The sequence below is a fragment of the Bufo gargarizans genome, chromosome 4 (assembly GCF_014858855.1).
Source record: "Bufo gargarizans isolate SCDJY-AF-19 chromosome 4, ASM1485885v1, whole genome shotgun sequence".
NCBI lineage: Eukaryota > Metazoa > Chordata > Amphibia > Anura > Bufonidae > Bufo > Bufo gargarizans.
Window position 1 is genome coordinate 263474690 of NC_058083.1, and position 12945 is coordinate 263487634.

At 40.7% G+C, this 12945-nt stretch overlaps 1 protein-coding gene across 4 annotated transcripts in view; it reads left to right on the forward strand.

Annotated features, from left to right (window-relative positions):
• Positions 1–12945, forward strand: part of KLHL32 (kelch like family member 32) — a 390488-nt gene that overhangs the window by 254366 nt on the left and 123177 nt on the right. For all 4 annotated transcript variants that reach the window (XM_044291884.1, XM_044291882.1, XM_044291881.1 and 1 more), the window contains exon 5: positions 6672–6770. In XM_044291884.1, coding sequence (XP_044147819.1) covers positions 6672–6770 — 99 coding nt within the window. The remainder of the gene's footprint in view (positions 1–6671; positions 6771–12945) is intronic.

The following is a 12945-nucleotide window of genomic DNA, read 5'->3' on the forward strand; positions in this document are numbered from 1 at the left end:
CTAAAAACAGAACATGTGCGGATCTTTCCCCATCTTATGTCTGTAGAGGCTCCAATACTGGTTTTGGCTCACAATCACTGATTAAATCACTGACCAAAACACTGATGTGTGAATGAGGCTTATTCTCCACTACGATAACTAGAATGTAAAGACAAGCAAAGTTTTTTTCAGTTTTCTTTTTTTATCAAACTATGAAATTATAAGATAAGAAACTTACATTAGACATAGAAAAAATACTGAGAAAAAATCACATCTACAATGGGGAAAATAAATATTTGATGCAAAATCACCAGTGTAAGTTTTCCCATGTACAAAGAATGGAGAAGTCTGTAATTTTTATCATAGGTGCACTTCAACTGTAAGAGACAGAATAAAAAAAAAAATTGTAAAAAGTAATTAAAACAGACCTGTATTTTTTTTAAGAAGCCCTCCTACTATGCACTCCTTACCTGTATTCAGTGGCGTAGCGTGGGTTGCCAGCACCCGGGGCAAGCCAAAAATTGCGCCCCCCCCCCCCCCCCCCGCGCCTACCCCAGGCACGCCACTTTTAACAGATACTGTAGTAGATCACTAGCAGTCCTATGTTACACCTCAGATAACACAGAGATAACTCTCTGAGTACAGATAATGTAGTAGATGGGTGTGAGGCCCCAGAATTCAGAACACACACAGTGTGACCTGAAGTCTGGGGCCAGAATGCGGCAGTGTGGGCCAAATTCTCAATCTTCTCCCCCAACCCTACCATGAAACAGATATGTGGATGGACATTATTATTACAGTAGAATACCGCACCATACCTGTTACATCCAGTGACGTCTCCTGTGATGTAGACTCTCCTCGACGTCTTCATTCAGAGATAAGACCGCCATGATAACTTCTTTCAGCCGCTTCTCGTCTCTGCAGAGTTTCACCGAAAAAATTTTAGGTTCCTCACTTTACTATCATGCTCTCCTTCCTTCAACACTGTCATCCTGCTGCCCCCCAATACTGAGCTAGAGCCAGACAGATAGCTTTCATTCCCCCTGTATATTATAATGGCCCCCTCTTTATTATTAATGTACTGGCCCCCTCTTTAATAACAAATAGGGGGCCATTATATTAGCAAAGAGGGGGTCATTACATTAATAATAAAGAGGGGCCATTACATTAATAACAAAGAGGGGGTCATTACATTCATAACAAAGAGGGGGCCATTATATTAGCAAAGAGGGGGTCATTACATTAATAATAAAGAGGGGGCCATTACATTCATAACAAAGATGGGGTCATTACATTAATAATAAAGAGGGGCCATTATATTAATAATAAAGAGGGGGTCATTACATTAATAATAAAGAGGGGCCATTATATTAATAATAAAGAGGGGGCCAATACATTAATAATAAAGAGGGGGCCAATACATTAATAATAAAGAGGGGTCATTATATTAATAATAAAGAGGGGGCCATTATATTAATAATAAAGAGGGGGTCATTACATTAATAATAAAGAGGGGGCCATTATATTAATAATAAAGAGGGGGTCATTATATTAATAATAAAGAGGGGGTCATTATATTAATAATAAAGAGGGGGCCATTATATTAATAATAAAGAGGGGCCATTATATTAATAATAAAGAGGGGGCCAATACATTAATAATAAAGAGGGGTCATTATATTAATAATAAAGAGGGGCCAATACATTAATAATAAAGAGGGGTCATTATATTAATAATAAAGAGGGGGCCATTATATTAATAATAAAGAGGGGGTCATTACATTAATAATAAAGAGGGGCCATTACATTAATAATAAAGAGGGGGCCAATACATTAATAATAAAGAGGGGGCCATTACATTAATAATAAAGAGGGGGTCATTACATTAATAATAAAGAGGGGGCCATTACATTAATAATAAAGAGGGGGCCATTACATTAATAATAAAGAGGGGGCCAATACATTAATAATAAAGAGGGGCCATTACATTAATAATAGAGGGGGCCATTATATTAATAATAAAGAGGGGGTCATTACATTAATAATGAAGAGGGGGTCATTACATTAATAATAAAGAGGGGCCATTACATTAATAATAAAGAGGGGCCATTACATTAATAATAGAGGGGGCCATTATATTAATAATAAAGAGGGGGTCATTACATTAATAATGAAGAGGGGGTCATTACATTAATAATAATAATGTACTGGCCCCCTCTTTATTATTAATATAATGGCCCCCTTTTTATTATTAATGTACTGGCCCCCTCTTTGCTAATGTAATGTCCCCCTCTTTGCTATTAATGTACTGGCCCCCCTCTTTGCTAATATAATGTCCCCCTCTTTGTTATTAATGTACTGGCCCCCTCTTTGCTAATATAATGTCCCCCTCTTTGTTATTAATGTACTGGCCCCCTCTTTGCTAATATAATGTCCCCCTCTTTGTTATTAATGTAATGGCCCCTCTGTTATTAATGTACTGGCCCCCCTCTTTGCTAATATAATCGCCCCTCTTATTGCTGTGCCAATGCCATTGAATATAGCCTTTCTGCTCCAGTCCTCTCCTCTCCCACACCCCCATACTGCCGCCAGAGCCTCTGCAATTAGGTAAGTTAACATTAAAAAAAAATACTTACCTATCTCCATCCCCGCTTGTTCCCGCCGCAGGCGGTCACGAACGCCTCACTGTGCCTTCCTGCGCCGCGTCATCGCGTCATCTCGCGAGACCCGACGCAGGAGGTCACAGTGAGGTTATCGTGACCGAGTCCTGCGTCGCTCGCCTCTACTGCCTTATAGGCTTCAGGCCTAGTGGCCTGAAGCCTATGGGGCATAACGGAGGGGACGGGAGCCATAGGCTCCCGTAGCCCTCATTGAAATTTCGGATGCCTGGCGCCCCCTGCAATTTGGCGCCCGGGGCAACGGCCCCTCCGGCCCCCCCCACGCTACGCCCCTGCCTGTATTAATTGCACCACTTGTTATCTGTATAAAAGACTCTTGTCCACAAACTCAATCAATCACACTCCAACCTCTCCACCATGGCCAAGATCAAAGAGCTGTCTAAGAACACCAGGGAAATTGTAGACATGCACAAGCCTGGGCTGTGCCACAGGACAATAGGCAAGCAGCTTGGTGAGAAGACAACAACTGTTGGCGCAGCTATTAGAAAATGGAAGAAACACAAGATGACTGTCAATTTTCCTCGGTCTGGGGCTCCATGCAAGATCTCGCCTCGTGGGGTAAGAATGATTCTGAGAAAGGTCAGGAATAGGTCCAGAACTACACGGGAGGACCTGTCAGTGACCTGAAGAGAGCTGGGACCAGAGTCTCAAAGATTACAGTTAGTAACACACTACCCAATCATGGATTTAAATCCTGCAGGGCACGCAAGGTCCCCCTGCTCACGCCAGCACATGTCCAGGCCAGTTTGAAGTTCGCCAGTCACCATCTGGATGATCCAGAGGAGGCATGGGAGAAGGTAATTTGCTCAGATGAGACCAGTATAGAACTTTTTGGTATCCACTCACCATGTTTGGAGGAAGAAGGATGAGTACAACCCGAAGAACACCGTCCCAACCGTGAAGTATGGGGGTACTTTTCTGCAAAGGCGACAGGACGACTGTACCATATTGAAGGTAGGATGGATGGGGCCATGTATCGCAAAATTTTGGCCAATAACCTCCTTCCCTCAGTAAGAGCATTAAAGATGGGTCATGGCTGGGTCTTCCAGCATGACAATCACCCGAAACACATAGCCAGAGCAACTTAAGAGTGGCTCCGTAAGAAACATTTCAAGATCCTGGAGTCTCCAGACCTGAACCCAATTGAAAATCTTTGTAGGGAGCTGAAGGTCAATGTAGACCTGTGACAACCCCAAAACCTGAAAGATCTGGAGAAGATTTGTATGAAGGAGTGGGCAAAAATCTCTGTTTTGCAGTATATGCAAACTTGGTCAAGAACTACAGAAAATGTCTGACCTCTGTAACTGCAAACAAAGTTTTCTGTACCAAATCTGTTTTTCTATTGTATCAAATACTTTTTTAATGCAATAAAATGCTAATGAATTATTTAAAAATAATACAATGTGATTTTCTGTATTTATTTATTTTTTTATATATATTTTTTTACAGACTTCTCCATTCTTTATAGGTGGGAAAACGTGCAAAATCGCCAGTTCATCAAATACTTATTTTCTCCACTGTATAACCCAAGAGATAAACAAGTTAGAGCTGTTAAACTACATGCTAAAAAAACTAAACTGGGTCAGATCCTGAAGACCCCAAATCCGTTGGGTCTGAACTGATTAAAATTCACCATCATCTATGGTGATGGAAATTGTAAAATAAAATAAAAAAACAGGCAATATTTTAGAACTCAAGTTAGTCTTCATTTTGAATGAAGTGTTTATATAAATGTTGCTGACGATCCATATACATATGAAGGCCAGTGAATTTCCCAGCGGTGATATCTTATTATTTAATCTTTGGGGCCATCTAGTGGCTAATAAAGATATTTTTACTGTTTTGCTGTTCAGTCCAACTAGCCACATACACTAAGGCCTCATTCACACTTCAGCACTGGATGAGTATTTGTATCCATTTTATTATTGTAAATTAAAACCAGGAGCGCATCCCAAACACAGAGAAACCTTTTTCTTTCAATCTTTTCGTGATCTTGGCTTAAAATGTAGATGAGAAATACTGGTCAAATACTGAAGTGTGAATGAGACTTATCATTGAAGTCTTAAGCTCGATTAGCTTACATATCTCTAATTATTGTAACTGTGTGTGTGTGGGGGGGGGGGGGTCAATTACTTCAAGAGAACCTATTAATATCTTGCATTATTAAGGAAAAATACATGTTATGTAATCCTAATATTTTTACTTTAGGCCTATATGTTAACTTTTGTATGCTGGACTCAGGACTTTGTGTTCCGTCTGGCATAATGGGAAACAGACGGATGCGTTATGATTCCCATAGACTTCTATTATGACGGATCAAAATGGAATGCTTCTTAAAGGCTTCCGTTTTGACTTCAGTCTTATGGATTCCGTTATTTTCTATTATAACCATGTTATAACGGAAAACAAAAATGGAATCGATAACGGTGTTGTGAAGAAAAAAAAATCCACCTTAAAAAAGACACCTTTTCAATGGAAAAAGTTGCTAAAATAAAATCCCTCCCCATATTTGGTATCACTGCATCCATAACGACCCCTACTACACAATTATCATGTAATTTATCCCATATGGTGAACGCTGTAAAAAAATGCCACAATTACTGTTTTTTTTGCTTATTCACCACCAAAAAACTAAATAAAAAGCGATTAAATGGTGTATATTTTAACATGGATTTTTTTTTTTTAAATAAAACTTTTTTTATATTTACTAGTCAAAGAGTCTTTTGAGCACTTCTATAATACCCTGTTCGGCTTATACAGTGCAGTGTATTATTGTGTCAGTTATTTACACATATCCACAGCAGACTGCACCTCTCTGCTATGAATACACTGAAGACAGGGCTGGAGCCTTCACTACGCCTCAGGCTGTCATGCCATGATGTCGGCACCTTCAAACTCATTTGTGGGGTGCTGATAGGAGACAGAGGGAGGCCTGCTCCCACTGTAACCACTTAGATGCTGCAGCTGCTATTGACCATGGCATTAAATGCCACAGATGTACACTTCTTCTGGTCCGGGCTGTTAGAGCAGGAGCCCGGCTCTCCACTGCACAGGATTCTGGCAGCCCAGCCTAAGTCCCCTTTAGTGACCACTGTAATAAGGCATATTTAAGGGGTTAATGTTCCACATAGTACTATTAGTAAATATATGACATGGTTACAGTCCATTATCTTAATGTAATTCACTTGACTGCAAGATATCAGTGTATGCGCTTCCTTAACCGACTGCATATCAAAAATTCTATCTGTCAGGTTTTATTCACACACTATTTGTGTTTTTTTTGTGTGGTGCTTTAGTTGTGGTTTTGTGCCGCTTTTTACAAATTGTGTGTTTTAGTACGTGTGTGTGTTTTTTATGCCCCTTTGATGTTAAAATGTCTAACAAAACCACAACACACATTGACACAAGTTATTTCAAGCAGGGGCAAAACAAGCAATCGATGTTTATCACATCAAAATACCAGGAAATGGTCATACCCAGAGCATGCCGTGATTTGCAAAAAATTAAAAAACCCAAAAGAACACAATGCAATGAAGAAATGCATGAAACTCGTCTTAAAGAGGGCAGAAATTCCTTGGCAGAACACAACCATATGATATATTTACAAAAGAATGGATTTATCATTTCCCTTTGGCCAGTAGACTACTTCCTCTGTCAGATTATTGCACAAAGGCAGTGGCCGTACATAGAGAAGTAAGGGCCCTATAGCAAGGATCAAACCAGACCCCCTCCACACAGGACAGAAAGGTTTCTGCCTAAACCCTTTTCAATGACCCTTGGGCCATTTTTCCACTGCCTCATTTGCTAAAAGTTTAGAGGGTAGAGTCCTGACCAAGTTTTCACCTCCAGTAGAAGAGGATATAATCCCATCTACGATTGGGCCACCTCTTGCCCTGGGCCCTATAGCAGTCACCTGGTCTGCCGCTATGGTAGTTTTGCCCCTGCACAAAGGTTACATTTATAACACTGTATTTATTAACGAAATTCTGAATTCTGGTTTCCTTTGTATTAATAGATATTATTGGAGCCAGGAGCGATCCAGGATGTTTTGGCAGCTGGAAGTCACCTACAGTTACTTGAGCTCTTGAACCTTTGTTCCCAGTATCTGATACAGGTAAGCTTTGTGAGCTCACTTAAAGGGTTACCCCATATTTTTATTTGATTCATAGAATGGGAAACCATACAAATTTCCAACATACCAGTACACGTATTTAAAATTCTGCTCACAGTACAGTAGGAACTTGTTTTAAAAAGAAATTGTATAGACCAGATTAATCCTATGCAATGCATCCATGGGCTAACTTAAAAGGAAAACATGGTTTTAGTTATGTGACCAGCACCTACATGTCATGTAACCCTTGGCATTAATTTTAAGTGTATCATTTCATAAAATCTCTAACATGTTAAAGTCACATGTCAGAGGTTTTGATCAGTTGGGGATTGGTTATTCAGACCTCCACCAATTGCTGAAACAAGGGGACAGAAGTGCACAGCTGTATTCTGTGCCTCAGCTTGGCTATCCTTGGAAAGCAGAACAAGCAGTGTACAGCAGAAGACTGCCTAGTCTAGTGGTTGGCTGCAGAATTCACATGTAGGAAGTGAACAAATATCGAAGGGACCTGCTGGACCCACAGCACTGGAACTGTGGAGGATTTCATAGGTGAGTATTGGTTGTTTTATGCCATTTCTCGTTCTCACCATTTTTTATGATCTTTTTTAACATATGACAACTTCACCTAGAGACAAGCAGCCATGATACATCACCTAGAAACAGGCAGCCGTTTTACATCACCTAGAGACAGGAAGCCATTTTTGTAAATAATGTAGAGACATTACCTAGAATTAAACAGGCATGTTTAACATCACCCAGGTACAGATATCCATGTTATAAGTCACTTAGAGAAAGGCAACCACATTATACATAATTAAAGGATATACATAAACAAGAAACAAATGAGTAACATCATATCCCTTTAAAAATATTACTTTATTTAAATAATCATAAAAACATCAAATACATCAGTAGGGAGTCAATAGTAAGGTGCCACCTAATTTCTACTGGTATACATAAACTGACAGTGGGCTCAATATATTTGAATTCTGCCAAATCTATATAATAAATGAACCAATGACAGCTGTCGCTAATCTGACGGCGCAGGTGTACATAAATTAAATAACAGGGTGCCCCTATTAGATATAAACACTGGGCCTATTGAAAAGGACTGTCCAGTCCATTTTTTTTAATAGGCCCAGTGTTTATATCTAATAGGGGCACCCTGTTATTTAATTTATGTACACCTGCGCCGTCAGATTAGCGACAGCGGTCATTGGTTCATCTATTATATAGATTTGGCAGGATTCAAATATATTGAGCCCACTATCAGTTTATGTATACCGGTAGAAATTAGGTGGCACCTTACTATTGACTCCCTACTGTATGTATTTTGATGTTTTTATGATTATTTAAATAAAGTAATATGTTTCTTGGTTATGTATTCATATTTTGAGTACTCCCATTTTGTTTACGCTGTATTTGAAAGTGGATCACTGTGAGTGTATATAATTAAAAGACAGTCCGCCATATGTTATACATCATCTAGAGACAGGCAGCCACGTCAATACATGTCACACAGTGAAGTAGCTCTTGCAGTGACCACAATAATAATCTTTGTCCCACCGTTAGTTCTATGCAGGTAGCACATGGATGTGTCCTGTGTGTTGACCCAGCACATGGATGTCATGTAAACCTTTTACCAACTGAATGCCAGATGTCATAAAATATCATGGCAATTGAAGAAGCAATAGTAGATCCAGTCACTTTTGGGTTATACTATGTAGTTTTTAAAGCATTTAAAAGAAAATTCCGCCTGAACAAAATTCTAATCCTAAAGATGGCATAGGCTTAGACAGGCTGTCTAGACGTGCCCCATATTTATCACAGGGGCTCAGGCTGGATAATAAATGTGGTGCAGGGATAGACACTTTTTTCTGACTCTATACCAACTATTGGTTGGCTTACTTTGACATATTTTTACACCAGAATTGTGGTGCAGTTTTGATGCAAAATGGGTCTTAGGCCTGCCACTGTTCCAGTGAAGCTCCACCTATTTCCACTAGGCCCCACCCCCTTGTTGCGCATGGGAGAAAAAAGTGTAGAAACCCGAGATATGCCATATTGCATTAATGTATGCCACATTTTAGACAATTTTTTGCACACTTGAATTAGTAAATCTTGGCCATTATGTTTGTATATCTAGATAAGATATTTAGTGACTATGCAATCTCAGTTAATTTTCCAATATTTCACTGAAATTAATTTTTATTTATTTTTTTTCACACAAAGCTAACTTTAGAATTTTGCTGATCGGAAGTGTATGTAAGGTTTTGTCACATTTGCACCTGTATTTCTATTGTTCTGCTCTGTTATAGTAGCAGAAAATGCAAATGATGGAAGTGCTAGATCAGTTGCATGCTGGACTCAAACGTGGTTCGGTGGACACCATTGAGTATAACGGGGGTCTATAAGGTTTCCGTTGGGGAGCCTGGCATTTTACTGGACAAAATAGCACAACATTGTGCGCTGTTTTGTCTGGTGCATTTAATGGAATCTGCAAAGGAGGCCACTAGAGATGAGTAAAGTTTTGAAAAATTAGATTCGTCAAGAAGTGCATTTCTTTGTAAGTAGTGGGCGCAATGATGGGGAACGGCAATTTGCGCCACCCCCTTCCCCATCATTGAACCCCCCATATGTCGCACTCATTGCTGATTGCGGCATCTTAGAATAATAGTGAGGGCTTTCAGGGGTTAATCCGTAAAAAAACAAAACATAATACTCACCTTATACACTTGAGCGCAAAGAGGCCGCTCTCGGCCATCTCGATTAAAGACACTACGCAAAATCTTGTGCGGTGCGTGATGACGTCATATTTGGCTCGGGATCTTCAATTAAGATGGCCGCGGCGGCCTCTTTGCACTCAAATGGATGAGGTCAGTATGTTTTGGGGGGTTTTACTGCCATTTCTGGGGAAAAATTGATTCGTTACCACAAAGCACAAGGAAATTTGCCTTTGCAGCAAATAGAATCTTTCCTGAAATTTGGATCGAAGTCCACTTCAGATACTTAGACTCGCTCAACACTAGAGGCCACTAATGCAGATGTGAACAAATCCTAGACTGTAAAGAAAATTCTACAATGTACATATGCATTAGAACTGTTATTAGCATGACTGAACTGTACCAGTTGTATCACATCACCATCCAAAAGTGGGCTGTATCTCTGTACTCTGCAATCTTTCTTATATCAAATGTTATCACCACCCAGTACACAAGCTCTACTGTTCTCCAGATTGCTGGGCCAGTCTATGCCATCACCATGCAATCCATAATCATCCAGAAATACTCTTACCTAAACTCAGGGGCGTAGCTATAGAGAGTGCAGAGGTAGCAGTCACTACCGGGCCCAGGAGCCTGAGAGGACCCAAAGACCCCTGTGCTGCATAAGAAGTCACCAGTATTATAGAAAGTGTGTGCTGGTCAAGTTACACCTCTGGCTGGAAGGGAGGGGTTAGGTCAAGAATTTGGCATGAGGGGGCTCCGTTTAAATTTTTGCCTCAGGCAGCACAAAGGCTATGTGTCCCCTGGCCACAAAGCACTAAGGGAAGGGGACCCAAACTGAACTCTTGCACTAGGGCCCATGAGCCTTTAGCTACACTCCTGCCTAAACTATATACTCCATTATTGTCCTGTGCTTTCTGGGTAACATTTCTACCTATACATACACTTAAAAGGGTTGTCTCATCACAGACAATGGGGGCATATCGCTAGGATATGCCCCCATTGTCTTATAGGTGGGACCTGCACCTATTTAGGGAACGGAGCCCTGCAAGGTGGTGGCTGGAAGACCCCGGTCCAGCCACCACCAAGCGGGTTCCTCATAGAAGTGAATGGGAGCGCACCCTGCATGACTGGCCACCACTCCCATTTACTTCTATGGTTCCGATTTTTGGCGGACCTATAGAAAATGAATGGAGGGCGGCTGCACATGCGCAGTGCGCCCTCCAACTCTTTCGGGGCTCCGTTCTCGAGTTAGGTTCGGGTCCCAGCATTGGGACCCGCCACCTATAAGACAATTAGGGCATATCCTAGCGATATGCCCCATTGTCTGTGATGATACAACCCCTTTAACAACTGAAGAATCTTCATGAATGTGCCATGCTCCATTGTTCCTGTGCTATCTCCAAACAATCATAGAAAAATAGTAAAGCCCCATAGATGCTGAGTGGAGCAGCAGGGTGTATGCTCAATCCTTGCTCCATTTATAAACTTCTCTTCACTATGGGTGTACAGTAAGGTGAAAAGGTGGGTCCTCTCACAAGTCTTAGTGATTGAGCTGAGCTCTTTGATATGACCATCTAACTGTACACTTACCGGCTACTTAGATTGACTGCACTGTGACATCATCCTCTTGACCCTCATGTGACATCACCATCTTAGATTGACTGTGCACTGTGACATCATCCTCTTGACCCTCATGTGACATCACCATCTTAGATTGACTGTGCACTGTGGCATCATCCTCTTGACCCTCATGCGACATCACCATCTAAACACACACCAACCTGCTTTAATTTGTTCATGCATAGTCCTCTCTGTGACGTATCATTTAATCAAATACTAAATAGGTTACATATATTGTATAGCTGCCTCTTCTTGGACATGACTATCTAACCAGACTATAAAGTGTAGACTAAGTGATAGCACACCGTCTTTGCTTTCCCTGTCAAATTACACATTCCAACATGATCCAAACTGCAGAAATCTGTGTCATCGATCATGACTCTTGTTAGTAGTTTTGATCATAAACTGCTGACAGCACTAGGTAGGGGCTGGGCAAGATTGCATGGGAAAAAAAACAAATGTGTCAGTGATTCTTTTGAGTCTTGTTGGTTACTTTGGTGGTAATTGTCATGATTTTACAGCTCATTGGAAATGCTTTTGTGGAACATTTATTATCAGGAGCAGGGGGAATATGAAGTTTTATTATTGCAGGTTCCTCTACTCCTACAAGTGCACAGGAGGTAGAGCTTCAGTAGAAACCCTCTGCTCTGATCTGAGTGACAATTATACTGGTCTCCTGGTTGGATGCTAGAGCCGTCTTCTGAGCAGAAGTGAAGAGCTGTGAGGAAGCTACATGAAGAGAGCATGTCTCAGTGAAGCACCGCTTTTTGGGCACTTTCAGGAGAAGTGTGTGGCAAATAAAAGTTCATATTCACAACAGTACTGATAATAAGATTCACAAATGTATATTTTGTCTGCTCTCCCCATCCCCTATCTATTCCCATCAATTGTTTTTTATGGTGAAAACTGCTGAAATACAGTACTTTTTACTCCCTAATTTGAAACTTCTATTATATTTATGCTCAGTTCACCCCTGCATTTTAGGCTCTGTTAGGGTCTCCATCACAGATTTTGTCAAAAATGCCAGACAAATTATGTCCGGTAAAGTGTCAGACATCATGACGGAAACCTGACAATGGGGTCCATCAAGCATGGTTGGTGCCAGCCATTTGACAGACACGTTTTTGGCTTGCATTTCATTTATCTGTTTATGTGACAGAAAAGAAGAATGGAATGCCTCAACAGCAATGTGAACAAAGCCTAACTTGTTACATAGCCTAATATACTGCATTGCCACTTAAATATGCATTCTCCACTACATCACAATCTAGTCACTGTAACCTGCTGCTAGCAATGATTGATTTTACTGCACCCCCTCTGTGACTGCAATAAGACATTACTTTGCTGCCATATAATAACTGGCTTTCAGGCTCCAGTTTGATTGTGTTGTACCTCCTCCATGAACTTAACATCTATTGAACCACCACCCTCATTCATGTCTGCATAGATTGTGTGACAGCACATTTCCCTTTTGCTCACACATGGACATGATAGTGCTGTTGTCTGAAATTAGAAATAAGAGTTTTCTGTAGTCCAGAAACAGAACAACTTGTCCATGGGTTGTGTCTGGTGTTGCAGCTCAAGCACATTCAGGTGATCTGCAATACTAGACACAGTCCGTGTCCAAGAGTGGCACAATGAATTCATGGTACAAGGAACAATGCTTTCAATATGACATCCAGTATGACCACAGATTTTACCACTTCCATGTATAGAATGGTGCGGGAGTTAGGGATTGCATGAAAAAAAAACTCCCCATGTGTCTCGCTGCACCCAGCGGCTTGCTCAGGTGGTTTTTGATAAAAAACAATATGCAACGTGCTGCCCCCAGG